This window comes from Micromys minutus (genome assembly GCF_963924665.1).
Source record: "Micromys minutus genome assembly, chromosome: 5".
Classification (NCBI taxonomy): domain Eukaryota; kingdom Metazoa; phylum Chordata; class Mammalia; order Rodentia; family Muridae; genus Micromys; species Micromys minutus.
Genome location: NC_137974.1, coordinates 12,786,908 through 12,805,916, shown reverse-complemented (window position 1 = coordinate 12,805,916; position 19,009 = coordinate 12,786,908). Strand labels below are relative to the sequence as shown.

Sequence of the window (19,009 nt, the reverse complement as noted above, 5' to 3'; positions counted from 1 at the left end):
AGCCAAGCAGGTTTTTTCTTAAATCATGTTATTATATCCCAGTTATCCAAGTGTGTATGTGCATGCGATTTTGTAAATAGAATACCCGTGACATTTTACCAGACTTTTGAGGAGACCCTTCCTACCTAGGTGAAATAAAATATTGGTACCAGTGTCTGCAGGCTCTAGGACTCGTCCACAAAGTCTTTCTTCAAAGTATGTGTGGTGATCCTATATCGGATTTTCTCAGTAGGTTTTTTTTTTTTTTTTTTTTTTTTTTTTTTTTTTTTTATTAAAATAACGGACGGCCTATTGTCTGTTTTCAAAACATTTTTTATTACCAGTGACATACTATTCTCATATTACTGCAGTGTCTTTCAGAATGGTTTGACTTATATTGTCAGAAATTAGTGTACAGGGTGCACAGGGTGTACAGGGTGCACATGATGCATTGGGTGTACAGGGTGTACAGGATGCACATGATGCACTGGGTGTACAGGATGCACTGGGTGCACAGGGTGTACAGGATGCACTGGGTGTACAGGATGCACATGATGCACTGGGTGTACAGGATGCACATGATGCACTGGGTGTACAGGATGCACATGATGCACTGGGTGCACTGGGTATACTGGGTGCACAGGGTGTACAGGGTGTACAGGATGCACAGGATGCACTGAGTGCACAGGGTGTACAGGGTGTACAGGATGCACTGGGTGCACAGGGTGTACAGGGTGTACAGGGTGTACAGGATGCACATGATGCACTGGGTGTACAGGGTGCACAGGGTGTACAGGATGCACATGATGCACTGGGTGTACAGGGTGCACAGGGTGTACAGGATGCACATGATGCACTGGGTGTACAGGGTGTACTGGGTGTACAGGATGTACATGATGCACTGGGTGTACAGGGTGCACAGGGTGTACAGGATGCACTGGGTGTACAGGATGCACAGGATGCACTGGGTGCACAGGGTGTACAGGATGCACTGGGTGCACAGGGTGTACAGGATGCACTGGGTGCACAGGGTGTACAGGATGCACTGGGTGCACAGGGTATACAGGATGCACTGGGTGCACAGGGTGTACAGGATGCACTGTGTGCACAGGGTGTACAGGATGCACAGGGTGTACAGGATGCACTAGGTGCACAGGGTGTACAGGATGTACAGGGTGTACAGGATGTACAGGGTGCACAGGGTGTACAGGGTGCACAGGGTGCACAGGATGCACTGGGTGCACTGGGTGCACAGGGTGTACAGGGTGTACAGGGTGCACAGGGTGTACAGGGTGCACAGGGTGTACAGGATGCACTGGGTGCACAGGGTGTACAGGATGTACAGGGTGCACAGGGTGCACAGGCGCGATGCATTGACCTTAAGTTCAGTTTACCTTCTTTACCTCAGGGTATCCTAATTGCTGTTCTGAGCTGATGAACTAGAATCATTTATTTCACACTTGTATAGCATAGATTACTATTGTGAATAATTGGAAAAAATGAATTGAATTATGAAAGACAAATATTAAATATATATAAAAACTCATTTGGCTATTTGCCACAATTAATTTGAAATTCAATACATTTCTTTGTTCTGTGCCATAGAGAAGACTCTGTGGCAGCCATTTTTGAGTTTGGGAGATATATGAATGGTGACAAAAACTTAGAATCAAATACAGAGCTTGAAATGTTTTCATATAAACCATTGCTTTGTAAATTTCAAAAGTCTTTAACTTAGTGTATACAGCTTCGTTCTCAGTGCGAAAGAGCAGTATGGAAAACTCTCCACGCTGCTGGACAACATGACACAGTTGTGCCAAAGTGTAATGGGCTACTATGCGGTGGACATGAAGAAGGTCTCTGTGGAAGAGTTCTTTAATGACCTGAACAACTTCAGAACGTCATTTATGGTGAGTGAGAACTCTGCCCCTGCTTTCTGAAAAGTGCTCCTGCAATTGTTCTTGTCCTTCCTCTCTGTAACTGTGATATTTAATTCTCTCCTTGCTTTTTTCTAGTGAAACCTATCTTTTCTGGTGTTTCAGATTAGCTTTAAATTTTTCACATTTTAAAATTTGTTGAAAAATAGGTAGTTTGTTCTCTTTTGGGCCTTTTTTTTTTTTTAACATGAAACTGTAATCAAATTTTGATTGAAAAAGTGACAGATTCTGAAGGTTTTCATAAAGGCCCCCTCCTGGCTGATTACAGGGCCCTTTTATAATAAGTTTTTGGCTATGAATTTGCTTCTTTATGCTTAAGATCAATTTGTGTTTTTGTGGTATAATTTTACCAAATTCCTTGCAGCTCCTGTGAAGCCTTTTTTCCCTCCGTTTTTAATGCATTGTACAATAAGCCCCCTGCCATTCCCTTTGAGTGGGTTTTACATTCCTACGGTTTGCTTCAGATGTTTAGTAGGGAGGTCAGGTCTTTGAGGTGGAATCCTTTCATTTAAGTATTAAAAAGATCTTTTGAAAAGTAGAAGCTGATTAGATGGGGAAAACCACACACACACACACACACACACACACACACACAGACATATTAATGTGAGAAGGTATTGTCGATTCCCTTGGGAGACAGTGGCTGCCGAATTGCAAAGGGAAAGATTGTTATTCTTAATAAGTGGGGAAATCATTTCTTACTTCAGTACACGTTTTGTGAGGATTAAAAAGTTTTGAGGTATGAAAAAAAGATTAGGTTTAGAGAGCTGCTTTCATCTCAGGCAAACTTTGTCGCTAACCTGGCCGGACTCAGTCATAATCACTTACAAATGAGCTGATGAGCTTTTAATGAAAACCCTCCGTTTGTTTACTAACAATTCTCTCTCTGTTTTCTCCAAAAATCCAGTTTCTTTCAGTTGTCTTTATTAATGGATATGTACTCACTTTGTCTTCTTGTGATACATATATGCGTCCCTTTCTGAATAATGCCTTGTGCTGAATTATCTAATGACTTGTGAGGCACCATTGTGCAAAGAAATAAACATTCAAATGTTCCACTTTGAGAAAGGTAGACTTAGTTTCCAGAATGACATCAGTATTACGTTATTTGCTTATGTTGACCTGTTGTGCACATAAATGATCAAGGCTTATTTTGTCTTATATGAGGAAGGATAGTACTTGGTCCAGTGCTCTTACTGAGCTGGCAGACCTCTCTGGAGAGCTTTGTTTTCAGGCTCCTCTGCCATCCTTGTTCAGTCCCTGAAATACTGTTCCTTCTGTTCTTATTTAACTGCATCCCCTTCCTTTCATTGTCTTAGGCTTTTGCTTTTCTGCTAAGACTTGAGTCTGTTTGATTCACCCTTATGTCTCTACACAGTCCATCACTTAAATGGGAAAGCTTTGGGATATTAGGCGATCGGTGGATGCCATACTTTGAAGGCGAATGCATTCATTGTCAGCCACTTTCCAGGTTCCATCTGCACTAATTTAAACTTTACCACAACCAGTATTTATACTCAGTACCTACCCTTAGCCCATCACTATATAGCAAGCCAGGAGCCAGTGTGCTGACCTTGGTTGTCTGGCTCCAGATTTGTACTTATATAGGCCTGAATTCTGTGAACTGTAAGTGTGTGGTATCTAGAACACTTTCAAGTGGTAGTAAATTGATATCTAAACTCTGCTTCCAACACAAAAGTTGTGACCAGTTTCACTTGTAGTAAATCATTTAATTTTTAATGAATTTATATATATATATATATATATATATATATATATATATATATATATATATATATATATATATATATATATATATATATATATTGGAAGTAACTCTGCTCTTGAACTGAAACAATTAAAAACTATCTAGTCAAATCCCTGTAGTATACCATGGACCAGCTTAAGTCACCTCTCCTAAGTGTTACTATAGTCACAACTAAGTAGTGTAGATGTTCTTCAGGTTTATATTTCTGTTCCAGAAGAGCCTTGTTATAATAGCTAAAGAGGCAGCATCTGTTACAGATTGCTGCTGCAAGCCATGTAGCCTGAGAGGAGAAATTTTCAGGATCCTGTAGCTTCTGTGAAGAACAGCTGTTCATTTGACAGTGCTTTAAGTCACCCCATTTAGACCGGGAATTCTCACATGGGCGTTAAGGTTGTTGCTGCCCTTTTCTTCAGCGGGGTTCTGTGCTTACTGAGCACGAGTTTATTTAGAGCTACCGATCCAGCTTTTCTAGAAATGAGGGCTAAGGTAAGGAAAGATATAATTTTGCTATGTCTTATTTTTGTTAGCATCACCAAGAGGAGGAAACCCCAAACACACCAGTGGCTGAGCATCAGCATGTCTCTAGGCTCGTGTACCACATGGGCACACTAAGTGGAGCTTCGCGGTGCTTTGTGAGTGAGAGAGCCAAGGTGAAGCCCAGACGTTTAGAAAAGGGCTTCAGTGTTGAGGAACTACCTGTGATTCCCTTTTGAAAATTGTAGTTTCCTTGTGTCAGGCATAGGGGAGGCATGTGCTGTGGGACGTGGGTAAATCAAAGACAACGTGGTGGGGGGGGTCAGCTCTTTGCTTCCAGTGTGTGGGTCCTGAGGAGGGAACTCAGGTCCTCTTACTGCCACAAGCAAGTCTGTACCTCCTGAAGCAGCTCATTTTCTGAATCCCGTTCTCTTATGCCTCACCGCACCCTGCTGCTAAGTTTGCAAAGAAGTTGAAGTAATGACTTTTATGTTTTGAGAATTTTGTTATTGTTGTTGCTATTGTTGTTGTTTTGGTTTTGCCTTTCTTTTGACAACTGGTTAAATAGAGTACACGGCATACTTCATTTCTTTATACCTAACCTTTCCTTTGACGGCTTCATGGTGGAAGATACATTTGTATGTCTGTCTTGCTTCCAGAATATAAAATGTCCTCTCTTAAGTTTGAGGACAGTGACCATGAACGGGATAGGAGAGGAAGGCGCGTGGAGGGTGGTGAGTGGAGAATCTGCCTTTTTAAATACCTTTGTGTGGGACTGTGGCAAGCTTAAAGGTTGGATCGGAGGTGCTGGGTGAGTTGTGGACTGAGAACTGTCAGCTCTGGCAGTTCGTCTGGCAGGCATCCATCTTGCACTGAGTGGTGCTCAGGCTCTTACTGACTTCATTCTAACTTCGCATCGGATGACACCTCTGAATAGTTTTAGGCTCGCTCTTCATGGGCTCTTACCAATCTGTCCGTCACTAGTAAATGCTGTGTTTTCACGGATCAATTGCATTCAGCATGTTACTGTTGATCCTGCCGGTGACCTCATACTCTGCAGTATCTAATTCAACAGCAAAATCCTGTTCATCTTGCCTGTGAATTTAAGCCTGATTTTCCTTGGTCCTTGTCAGTGTAGTCCTGTAATGTCGTGTGCTCCAGCCCACTTTGTATCCAGAAAAGGTCCATGCCCTGGTTTTACTCAACTAGTCTGAACTACAGGGTTTTATCTGCGATGCTTTCATTATCCTGATGTTGCTTCCTTTTCAGTGAAATCTCCTTTGCTCTTAGTCCTTCCTCAAAATTATTAGTGCATTTCAACTCTTTACAAACCCAGAAGTAGTATCTTCTGAGTCCTTACCTCTTTGGTTGAATGCCTTACTTAGAAAAGATTTCTGCTGCTCCCTTCTCTTTTGACCTCTTTTGTGTCTTTTAGGTAAAAGCTTCCAGACAAATTGTACATGCTAAAAAATAAAAAAATCTGTCATTTAGTGTTTTCAACATACCTGAGGACTATGAGTCCTTTAATTGTTCAGTGTCAGGTAATTCATATAGAGTAGTTGTGTGTGTGTGTGTGTGTGTGTGTGTGTGTGTGTGTGTGTGTGTGTGTGTGTGTGTATGTTGTGTGTTTGTGTATGTAGCTTTTGAACAGAAGTGGTTCCTGAGCACAGGAATGCTTTTCTCTGAGCTTGCACTGCACGGAGTATCAATTTCTTATTCATAGTGTGTAGTGTGTAGGACTCTGAGGTCTGAGATTCCACTGTGGTTAGGATATAAAAGGCATCCAAAAGTAGACTTTGTCTTGAAGTTATTACTACTGAATACCCCAAGTTAGGGAAGTGTTATATTTTGCCTTTTTGCACATCTGTGCAAGATTCCATATTTAGTGTTTTCTAATCCATGAAACCCAAATGGTAAAGTACTTGCCTAACGCATTCAAGGGCTTGAGTGAAGTCCACAGCACTGGGAAGAAAAGAGCAAACAAAACCCAGTCTTCTTACTTTCTCTCCTGTGCATATAAAACTTCTGTTTGCTTTACATGTGAGGGCAGTCTGGAGAGGGAATAGCTTCTTCATATTATAAGTACCTAGTAATAGATTTTACCCTCATAACTTTGGTTTTCTACTGTGAAATTTAGCTGTTTGTTTCACAAATAAGAAAGGGTTGGTGGTCATGGGCAGACTCTAACCTCTAGTACCATTTATTGAAATGTGTCGTTTTAGATTATTTATGTAAGTAACTTGCCAGTTACTTAACATTACAGAGCCTCTGTTACCTGTCAGGGACTGTAAGGAGTAGACTTAGTGACCTGATTCACAGGAAACCTTACAATAAGCTAGCTCTGTGCAGACAACAGATACAGTAACCCTGTTTTCCTGTTTCTCTGTAACAGTATAGGAATTGTGTCTCCCTCCCTATTCTATACCATGAGCAGAGGAGGTACCCAATTTGTGTTTAGTTCTGGCATTAGATTATTTCTACAGGTTATCACTTAGGTTTCATCCAACCAAGATTTGACATTCATATTTTTGGTAAACATTAATTTAGTTGATTTTTTGTTTACATAATTGAAATAAGTATAGTGAACCAATAACAAAGTAAGAATAACTCCTAGAATTTTTCTGTACCTTTTGGTCAGTTAAAATTTGTTTTTCTCTTGAATTCCCAGTTTAAGGGATTATCCCAACTGCTACTACAGCATCATTCAATGGTAAATCATTCAATGATAAAGCATTTTGCTGTGGGTTGTGTGTGTGTGTTGTTGTTGTTGTTTTTAAGAACTGCTAGAGCGCAACCTCCTTGGTTGGTAAATCACACAAATTTGATGCTTGTCAGCTCTGAATGGCGGTTGTGCTGACTGCTAGGTGGACCAGCTAGACAATAGCAGGAGGGCAAAGCACTGGCATGTCCTGAATGCCTCTTGAAGCCCGTAGCCTGATATGTTTTATGTTGTCAGGGGCAAAAATATGTACAAGTCTTAGGGTGGAGTGTTGAGCCAGCTTCTGTGATTATAATAGAAAGCATCTTCAACCCATGCGTATTTTGATGGGCTCACAATTTCAAAGTTGTATTTGGAGTCTTTTCACATAGGGCTTCTGTCTTCATTAGCACCTTTGTTATTCTGAGATCATACTTGGAGCTCTAAGGCTTCCCACATAGAAGAAACTATTCTGAGTTTCCCCTGCTCATCTCTTGGTGTCTTGTTTTATTCAAGCAATGTGACCAATCCTAGCTGACTTGATTTTGATTTTGCAACTTTGAAAATATTTGTGATGATTTCCTAATCTTGATTCCCTTAAGTTTTCACAATGAAAACATGACTTGAACTCTCTTCTTTACTGATAAGATGCATTCTTTCTTTGCCTTACTCTGTGGAATAATTATCCATGTATTTGACAGACTGATTCTGTATTTTTAAATGATTCGTAATTTATATTTCTCTTACAGAAACTTTTGTGGTGTGACTCAGTTAAATAGAAAAATGAAAATTAAAGGCTGGATTATTTTGAATAACAATAACAGCATAGATAGTATTAGCACACATTAATCCGTGTAATATTATAAACCAGCAAACTGCAAATAGAAATGCATAAAGTAACATTAAGTCCATTCATCAAATATAATCGTCTCTCCCACTGCAAACACATACCCAGGTCCAGACATACAACACAGTTGGGGAGGCTTGAAAAGGTTGGTGAACTACAAGTACTGACAAGAGACATGAGAGTTTTGGTTGGCACTTTCCTAAGCGAGGGAATTAACAGTAGCTTAGTAAACTGCTGCCCTGTGTCAGGTCTGCTCCCAGCACCACGTACATGCCATCCTGCCTGCTGGTTTGCCAGTGCTTAGGCTTCTGATGGAGAAATAGTAGGAACAATGTATCACTTCAAGGAAGGATAGTTATATTAGGAAGAACTTTAAACCCATACATATTGTGCTTTCTTAAAGACCCGTTGTGCTAATTGAAGTATTTCACCTCAGAGCTTTGCAGACCAATCCATAGCAAACTTCTGAAGGGTCAGCAAACTTCTGAAGGATGCTCGTGGCTAGTGAGTGATACATTAACTTGGCTGAGGCTGACTTTATAGAAGAGAGTAGGAGGAGGACCTGGGTAATTGTGAGCGCCCGCAGAGCTGTTGGGCTATTTTAGATTCCCGCTTAGGAGGTATTTATCCTTTATCATATTGTTCAAATGCTGCATTTTTCCTGCCACAGCAGAGTGTGTCCTGCTCCCTGTCCCATTGGTGGCATAGTAAATGAATCTTGGTAATTCTAGAACAGGACCAGTGGGATTAATTTTACAAAATAGGATTTATTTAGTAATGAACTTCCTACAATTGTTGCTTATTTGTTTTTACAATTAGGGAAATTTCCTAGTTATTATGAAAAATATTTTATGTGAGACTGAGAACCATTCATCTCCTAACAAATTCTGTGAATATGTATTAAAAGTATTGTCTTCATAGTTCATGAACATTGCAACATTCTCTGGCAAGAGCACAAAAATGCTTTTTATCTTTCTTTTACTTTAGACAAATTAGAACATTTTCTGTTCTTGAAGATGAATCTATCAGGAGTTCTTGAAAGCAGTCACATTGCCTCCACATGAGGGGAAATACACAAGATAGGCATTCAATGATGATATATTAGATCCATATTGTTCGTTTTCTTAGAGAAAACTAGCTTGATTGTAACAATACCTAATATCCACCCCTGGAAGCATTGCAAAGCCCAAGACAACAAGCGAATATTTAGGCAACAAAAATTGAGTTCAGTGAATCTTGTATCACAGAAATGTCTCTCAGGCTTACACATTTGAGTATATATAAATGTTTAAAGAAATAAAACTGAATAAACAAGGGTTTTTATGCTTTTTCTATAAGGTCTCTGTAGTTTTATGAAATATAAAAAAGATGCAATATATTAAAGTAGCTTGAAAACATTGAGGTATAAATATAAAGATATTTATATAGTCTGAAATATGTTTTTTAAAGTCAGTATCTATGGTTATTTATACTTAATGCTGTGACTTTATATTTTATCTTTACAAGACTAATAAACATGCAAAATAATATATTGCTTTCCCTCGACATTAAGCATTCCTCACATGTAAGCTAAAACTTTACCCAATTAACAATCATTTTAAAATTTTAAATTATATATAGATATATGTATATTATATATATAGATAGATAGATATAGATATAGATATATATAAAACATTACATACATATACATACTTTAACTTTCTTTCAAAAATAGCTGAAGCACTACTTTCAGGAACATGTAGGTAGGGAAGCTAGTCTCTTTTCCAGAATAAAATCCCAAACCACATTAGATTTAGTAATATTAAAACAACGTGCATACATATGTAAATTGAGTCCTTAGAGGAATAATGGCTAGACTTGAGGTTGAGAACTCCATCTTGCCTTCCATATTTAATTCATCTCAATTCGACACCTTCCCTGCCAAGTCATCCCGCCTGCATTGGATGCTTCCACTTCACTCCCATTCAACTCAGTGCAGCATCCTAGTCCAACATCTCTGAATAGCAACACTTACATTCTCTTAGGAGCTATGAAATTTGGCATTTTCCTGAGGCTTGATAGAAGCATGTAATATTGACAGAAACTAGAACATGGATCTTCATGAGTTGTGCTGAATAAATGTGCTTTAGGCACTTGAATGATTTCACACTCAAGAAAAGTTAGTGATATAATAAAACAATATTTGTTATGACTGTGTGAGCCGTCTACTTATAGTAGGGAAGTGATATAAGGAAAATATATGAATTAATGTCTTTAATTCTTGAAATAGCAACATCTATTATCCTTTTTATAGACATAGTTGAGGCAATGCCACACAGCTCTTAAGTGCCAGATAGTCGTATAAGTAAAAGAATATGATTTCAGATTTCCATCTCATTAGACTATACTATCACTCAAGTAAGTGGAAAAAGCTTAGATTTTTTTTATGAAAAATATTTGTAAAAGTTATCAAATTTTATATCTTATATTATCAGAGCTATTTTATCTCAAACTTTCCATACAACATATGTGTGGATGCTTTCTTAAAATTATCCAATTACTTTCATTTAATCTTGAGCCTTAAATCATGTGTCTAAAGTACCTAAAATTATATTAGTGTAGATGAGCTACAACATCCTATAAAATGAAATGAGATGTGTTATTCAGCCCCACACTATTAAACACTGTGGAGAACTTCACTTATCAGGCAGGTGTTAAATGAAGACTCTGGATGATCTATCCTACAATAATTCATCCAGCTACTTTAAGGCTCTTATATTTTTCTTACCAAGCTTTCTCAGTAATCCGATGAGCCATTTTCAAAACTTAGAAAGTTCAGGAAATATCCAAGGACAAAAGGGATTAAAAAGAAAGAGAGAAGGCGGAGTTGTCAGGGACTGTGAAGTTGAGGAACAGGCCTTGGGAAGAATAAGGACATTGCATAAAGCTTTCAAAAGAACGCTGGGTTGGGCTGCTAGTCTCACTCAGGTTAGAAAACAAACCTCTAGTTACAGAAGACAATTATAACATATGCAAGAATCTTATTATTTTACTCAGCAAAATAATAACACAGTTCCAAGTACTAAACAACTTTGGAATAGTGTAATAACACTGTAAAGAAAAACGTAACAGACACAGACATTTTCTCCTTCCAAAATCTCATGTGAAAGAAGACACAAAATGTTTAAGGAAAGAAAGGATTTTCAAAAGACTAGCCTACTACATATGACCATTTAAGAAGAAAAGAAGAGGGTAATGGAGATAGAAGTTCGGTGATTGGAGTGAAACACACAGTGGACTAGAGTGACTTCTACTCTACACAGACACGTGCTTATTAAATGAAAGTGTTCAGCGCACAGCCCAGGGAGATAGTGTGTCTGAAGGAAAAATGCAACAGGGTGAGACTATCTTTCCCATTTTGTAGCAAGAGCTACAAAATATAGATTTAGGAGAATGAATGAACAATAAATATTCAGAACAGTGCCTAAGATGTTTCCAGATCAGGAATCCCTAAGTAGGAAGTACCATATGTAACATACAAAATAAAGTGAAACTCAAAAAAGCCTGTAAGTGGGACTGGAAGACGGCTCAGATAGAAGATGGTTTAAGGGCTCTTGCAGAGGATATAAGTCCGGTTCTCAGCACCTATTGAAGCCAGGCAAAACTTAGCAATAATCCAATGTTGTTGACTTCCATGGCTTCTGTGCTCACATGTATGCACAAGAGGATATGTAGATATATTCTGTGAGTAAAACCACGGGGTGCCAAAGGCAAACCCCCTTCCCAGCAAAGAACAGGATAATACAGCAACACTTGAAGTGATATATGTTACTGCTACTCAGTAGAGGAGGAAGCCAGGTAAGAGTGTCTCCATATGGGGAAAGGACATAGTTGTTCCACTGTGGAACACTCTGACAAAGCATGGCAGAGGTAGGCTATTTATGAAGTAACAGAAAGTAGAGTGTTTTGGGGTGTCCCATTGACCATGTACCATTCAGCAGACTGCCTTAGGTGTAAGTTTTTGCCTTCTAGCTTGTTTGAGGCGGCGGGATCTACCTCTCAGAAAGCTTGTACACATCGGACCAGGTGACCCAACAACTTCAAAGAGTTCTGTCTTCACTTCCCAGTTGTCAGGGGAAAACCACTGGGATTACAGGTGCTGTTTGCTCCCTGCAATGTTTCCTTGAGTTCTGAAGGTGGCCAGCCTTGTGAGGCAAATGCTTTATCCACTGAGCCATCTCAACAGCCTCTTTCAAAGGGAGCTTTAAAAACACATTGGCAGGATTTGTTCTTTTCTTTCTTTTTTATTGGTTATTTTGTTTATTTACATTTCCAGTGTTATCCCCTTCCTGGTTTCTCCTCTGCAAACCCCCCATTCCACCCCCTCCCCCTGCTTCCACGTGGGTGCTCCCCCACCCAGCTAACTACTTCCACCTTCACCACCCTATCATCTTCCCTACTCTGGGGCATCAAGCCTTCACAGAACCCTGCTTCCCCTCCTATTGATGCCAGACAATTTCATCCTCTGCTACATATGCAGCTGGAGTCATTGGTCCCTCCATATGTATTCTTTGGTTGACCTTTAGCTCTTTAGTGGTGGTGGAGTGGGGGTGGTGTCTGGTTGGTTGCAAACCCCTTCAGCTCCTTCAGTCCTTCCCCTAACTTCTCCATTGGAGTCCCATGCTCAGTCCCATGATTGACTGCAAGCATCCACATCTGTATTGGTCAGGCTCTAACAGAATCTCTCAGGAGATAGCTATATTAAGCTCCTGTCAACAAGTACTGCTTGGCATCGGCAAGTATGTGGGATTGGTGGATCACTACGTGGGGCAATCTCGGGATAGCATATCCATCAGTCTTTATGTTACTCTTTGTACCTGTATTTTCTTTAAACAGGAACAATTCTGGGTTAAAATTTTGTGAAGGGTGGTGGACCCATCCCTCAACGAGCCGCCATGCCTAACCTCTCCCCTTTGTTGAGTATTTCAACTAATGTTATCTCTGTTGTGTTCTGGGAGCCTCTTGTTTTTCTGGCATCTGTGGCTTTCTGGTGGCTAACCCTAGCTCCCCATCCCCCATTGCTACGCAACTCTGTTCAATTTCCAGACCCTCTATATATCTCACCTATACCTAATCCTGCCCCCCCCCATTTCTTCTCTTCCTCCCAAGTCCCTCCCCCCTTTTACCTCTCATGAATATTTTGTTCCCCCTTCTAAGTAGGACTGAAGCATCTACACCTTGGTTTTCCTTATTCTTGAGCTTCATATAGTTTTAAGTTATATCATGAGTATTCCAAGCTTTTTGCCTAATATCCACTTATCAGTGAGTATGTACCATGTGTGTTCTTTTCTGACTGGGTTACCTCACTCAGGATATTTTCTAGTCCCATCCATTTGCCTAAAAATTTCATAAAGTCATTGTTTTTAATAGCTGAGTTGTACTCTATTCTGTAAATGTACCACATTTTCTGTATCCATTCCTCTGTAGAAGAACATCTGGGTTCTTTCCAGCTTCTGGCTGTTATAAATAAGGCTGCTATGAACATAGTGGAACATGTGTCCTTGTTGGAGCATCTTTTGTGTTTATGCCAAGGAGTGGTATTGCTGGGTCCTCAGGTAGTAATATGTCCAGTGTTCTGCGGAACTACCAGGCAGGTGAGATGGTATTTCAGGTTACAGGTTATATTACCCAAAGTTGGTGAGTTACACAATGGTTAACAGCAAAGCTTGTGAGCATTGGTGTTTTCCCCATAAAGGTACATTTATAAAATTGTAATCAGCAGCATACCATTTGTTGCCCCATATCTACAGAAGCATTTTTTTAAGTATGGCTCATGAGACAAAAGGTATAAGAACAAATGTAAAAAAATAAAATGACCTATACAATTAAAGTTACTTTGCATTCAAAGGAAGACTTATACAACAGTTAACAGTTGAGAAAGCTCTGAGGTTCAAAGACTGCTGTATAGTTGAAAGAAGGGAAGTAAAGATCGGAATTAAATCTCGGACTTGTTTGGATAATAAGTGAGTAGGATAACTTGTAGGCTGGAAGCATCAGGCATGATAAATTCTAAATGGTAGGAGAGAAATACATAAAGAAGTGTACATAAAGAAAAAAAATCACAGCACCAAATAAATATATAGAAGGGATAATCCAAGGTAGGACCAGGAAGAATAAAAATTATGCAGATATTTAAGAGACTGATTTGATTTTCAAAAGAAAGCATGGGGCTTTTACAGGTTTGTTACATTTTAGTAGATGTACAGGACCTACTTAGAGCCACGAGATGTGAAAAAGTCTGAAATGACAGTAGTTACTGTAAGGCAGGGGAAGTCCAGCTAGGCAAAAGGAATGCGTGCTAATAGCAGTGCTCTTTAGAGCAAATGCTCTTTCTTTATAAAAATGAAATGCTGCTTCACCCAAAGCATACAAATATGAGATAGCCCCCTGCTGACAATCTAAATACTATGAGATAGCCCCCTGATGACAATCTAAATACTATGAGATAGCCCCCTGATGACAATCTAAATACTTTTTGGGTTTGATTCTTCAAAACACTGTTTCTTTGTAGTTCTGGCTGTCCTGGAACTCACTCTGTTACCAGAATGGCCTTGAGCTCAGAGATCTACCTGGCTACACCTCAAGTGCTGGAATTAAACATGTGCACCAGAACGCCTGGCTGACCATGTAAATATAGGTTAATTTTTTGTGTTAATTCTGGATTTAACATTATACTGGGAAAATTTGCCAGTTTTTTTTTTTTTTTTTTTTTTTTTTTTTTTTGATTATTGGTAAGTGAGATGTAAAGATGCTAAAGACAAAAGCTTTAGAGACTTTGGTATGGAGGCTGGGTTGATATAGGTACATAACACCAAAACATTCATTAAGGAACATTCATTTTACTAAAGCCATTTGGAGTTAATAATTATTGAAATTGTTTGCCTGACACTATGAAACAAGCTCAATAAATTTCTAAGTCATAGTTTTATTACTTGATCTCATTAACATGAAATTAAAAATTTTTAAATGATGAACATTTTAAAGTGCTGTCATTTTGTAAAAGCATTTAAATGGCTTCTGTCAAAATTAAGGTCATAGGAATGACTGTAACTAAAAGATTAAGTATCTCCATCTCAGATGATTCACAAACAATGACCTTAAACAACTAAATATGGAATTGTCAAAAACAACTTGAAACCTCATCACGTACAGGAAATACCTTTCATGAATCACAAATGGCACCCTAAAGATTTTCAAGAGCCAGCAATGGAGGAGAAGAGACTTTATGTAAACTTTACTAACCATTGTTACTAAAGCAATGTAAATGCTGTTGGGACTATACAATATAAATTGACAAGGGCATGTCACACAAAATTCTAAAGAACTAACAAGTTTCATAAAGAAAAGTAAGCAAAAATGAAAGAACATACACAGATACAAAGAAAATAAATACAGAGAACTTTAGAATTAAATAAAATTATGCCTCAATGAACCAGTACCCAGAGGACTAGACGATAGCATCATGATGTTTACCAAGTGTGTATTGGCACCATTTAAAGGCAGCTTAATGCCTTCTGTTGAGGTCGGTGCAGCTCCAGTCCGTTGGTTCATCAGTTCCACCACTGTTGGAATGAGGAGTGATTTGTAGATGCTTATGACCATACTTCATATCTGAACTAATATTTACAATGTGATCCAACACTCCTTCATATATGTGTGTGTATATATATATATATATACACATGTGTATATATTTGTGCATACACATATATATGTATGCAGGACACAAAGAATGTTTTGATATATAACATGACAAAGAATACAAAGAAAAACTTCACGTTGGCCTCAAGCCTTCTTTCACTTAAAAATTGGCTGCTAATAATTTTATATCCTATATACATTTATAGTTAGATACTAATTTGGGACCAGTTATGGACTGACTAGCACCATTAACAAACTCTTACATCTGTGTAGTAGATGGTGCATGGGCTGCTTGTATTCATATCCATATTGTCCGTCATAACCAAATACTGGAAACAACTTCAGATCCACTGGCAGAATAAATTCAGTAAGATAGGTGATATAAAGGACAATGTACATCTAAAGGTGCAGATTAGTACTATAAACAATTCTTGAAAGAAGAAAGTTATGAGCTAACATAAATGATGCTGAAATTTTTGTGAAATTCAAAGGTAATATTAATAACAATATTAACCACACCTCATAAGTCATAACTATTTGTCTGACACTTCTAAATTTTACACCATGCACACGTACACCTTCATGCATGCACAAACTTGTTTAAATTTACTGGCTTTGGACTACGTTGAATTCTCAAAAAAAAGTATGTAATGCTATAATAAATATTTGAACCACTTATAAAAGACTTGTTCTAACAGCAGTTATATTACAAAACTAATTATAGGTGTGAGGAATTAGGATCTCTGTATTTCCCCGTCGAAGTCACAGATTTGCTAGCAGAGCCATGGACTTTGAGTCTCACGTATCTGTTAATATTCACAAGTATCATTATGTAGATAGTCACAAAAAGTATGTGAGTTAAGCTTAGGAACTGGTTTTGGTTATCGGTTTTACTTGAAATGGACAGTCAAAATCTGGCCACTAATGTGGAATAATAGACCCGCATATCTTTCCAAAAGGGTGTGTGCAAGGCTGCCATTCGGGGAAGCGTGCCGAGAGACTGTCCTGTAGCATGTGTAAGAAGTGCAGGGAGTGGTGCTAAGCATTTGCTGCTTGTCCACACAAAGCCAAGTATTAGAATTAGTATTTCATGGTCAACCAATTGATATTACTGGCTCAACCTCCTTCAGGAGATTTGTATTTGGAATTTACATAACTGAGAAGCAATTTTATCTAAGATAATAATCTTTGTTGAGTTCTGCTATTTGAGGCTCCTTTTATTTCTTATGATTTGGCATACAGGAAAATCCCAAATTGCTGTTTGTACTATGTTTTTAGTTGAGAGCAAAATTCTCATTTATATGCTACCTCTCGGTGTTTCTCTATCTTAAATTCTCCTAACAGTTAGGATATCAGAACAAAGTAAGTTTTAAATGAGGTAGACTTTAAATGAAAATCAATAGTGCATTTTCCCTAAAACAAAATGGCTTTGTGAACTATTGTAGATTATATTTCTAAAGGTAAACACTATTTTCATAGATCTTAGAAGTAACTTTGAATTTTTATTTCCCTAAAAGTGTGTGGTGGTTGTATAGGGTAATAGAAGTTCTAGTAAATGTTCAATTGAGATGTATCCAGTCATTAAAGTGTAGTTTACACTATCAAAGTTTAGAACTTAATACAATCCATAAATAAGCTGACATATCTTGTTTGATGCTGTACTTTATTTCTATTTTTTTCCTCAAGCAAGACATACAGCTTTATTCATAAATATTATCCACAACCTAACTTTTCTAAACCATCTCAGAGGTCATGCGTTTGTACACATATCTACACACGAATACACCTAAGCACTTTTGGCTGAGGAACCTTTACTTCACGTTTGGTTGGTTGGTTAGGAACAGCTGGTTCTACCTGCCCCACTTGTGTCGCTGTTTCTTTCTGCCACTGTCTTATAATATGAAACCCTGTAGAGGAGAGACACACTCACTTACAAGTGCAGCTAACTGCCCCAGCATACACACACACTCCGGGCTTTCCCCACAAGTACTTGTTTATATTCTCCCAGAACAGGCAGTACAACATCCACGTTGAATTGGCAGGATGGTCTAGGAAGGCATCTAGAGTGACAGAAACCACTTTACAGTTTAGCAATAATTTGGTGTGAATATCAGTTACAAACTATGAAGAGCTTGAGGCCTTCTCTCCCGGCTTTTGGCAGAAGACCATTGACAGAGACCAGGAACAGTTTTTTACTCAGAGAAAGATTCCCGAGCCTCAACTCTCACAGGGCATTGTGACAAGGCCTGAGAATATGGCTTCTGCTCATTAGTTTCAGTATGTAATAGTTCTATAAACTTTTATAGTATCTGAATAAAAAAATCCTAAGTTAAGACACGGTTCAAATACAGTGGTGTAGACATCACGTGAGGGATGGCAGCAAACAGGAAGTCTCTGTCATTGGTCTCGTGCTCTCTGATGATCTTAACCTTTTGGTGAGTGGAAGCTATTGGTCTATTTGTAAATTCTTTAAGAGTTCTCTAATAATCACAAGGATGTTAGGTCAGGAAGATGGATGAGCAATGGCTATTAAATGGGCTAAAATTAGCCCATGATAAATTGTGCTTAAGCTGTGGACCTGAAACATTCTCCACATTAATTGAAATTAGAAGCAGTTGATGAGTCTTGCAGAGAAGGTTCTAGATAAGGTTCTTTCCAAGAGCTTGCATTAGCACACTTTAACTCTTGTGATAGCATTACCACTGTATCCTCTTTCCAGTTCTAAAACTGAGCACCATGGTGAGCACTTTGCTCTGCTTGTAACATCTTCTCACGTAGCAGCCATCAGTGCCTTAGTATTCTATCACTGTCAAGGGATACCATGACAGTGACAAGCTTATAAAAGAAAGTATTTAATTGAAGTCCTGCTTACAGTTTCAGAGAATCAGTTCATTATTAACATGGTGGGGAGCAATTCAGCAAGCATGGTGCTGGAGCAGTAACTGGTAGTAATATCCTGACTTATGGACAGAAGGAGAGAGGTACTGGGCTTACCATGGCTTTTGAAACCTCAAAGCCCACCCCAGTGACACCGTTTCTCTAACAAGGTCCCACATATGCCAAGTCCACACCTCTTAATCTTTTGAATCATTTTAAACAGTTCTGTTCCCTGATGACTAAACATTCAAGTATATGAACCTATGGGGGCCTTTCTTTATCAAACCATCACTCTTAGCCAGCTTCTTGATTTTACAGTTGAGTTTTAGTCAAACCAGAGGTAGGCTTTACCTAGTACAAAGTTACTTCATAACTCCTGTGATGTTTGTTTATTTATTTTTTCATGATTTAGGCCTCGTTTTTGTTACTTGTTCTTATTATTTGCAGTTATAAGAACGTCATTTTCCCTTACCTCCCTCCAGACTCTCATATCCCTCCTGGTACTCTTTCAAATTCATTTCCTCTATTTCATTAATTGTTCTTACATATAATTTTTGTACTATCTTTGGGTTTTAAAATGATGTTCTAGTATTGCAAAAAAGTTCAGTCCACTAAATGCTTACTGCTTAAGACTAAGACCTGTTTTCATGGCTAAGAACCCAGGTTAAAGCTGCGTGTGGTATAGTGGAGAGTTCCTTTAATCCCAGTGCTGAGAGACAGACAGGCAGATCCCCAGACTTCCTGGT

At 38.6% G+C, this 19,009-nt stretch overlaps 1 protein-coding gene across 1 annotated transcript in view; it reads left to right on the top strand.

Annotated features, from left to right (window-relative positions):
* DIAPH3 (diaphanous related formin 3) overlaps positions 1-19,009 on the top strand; it is a gene marked incomplete at both ends in the record, with an annotated part of 452,874 nt that overhangs the window by 290,010 nt on the left and 143,855 nt on the right. Inside the window, one exon of the mRNA XM_080917022.1 lies at positions 1,727-1,889. Within this exon, the coding sequence (XP_080773148.1) occupies positions 1,727-1,889 (163 nt within the window). The remainder of the gene's footprint in view (positions 1-1,726; positions 1,890-19,009) is intronic.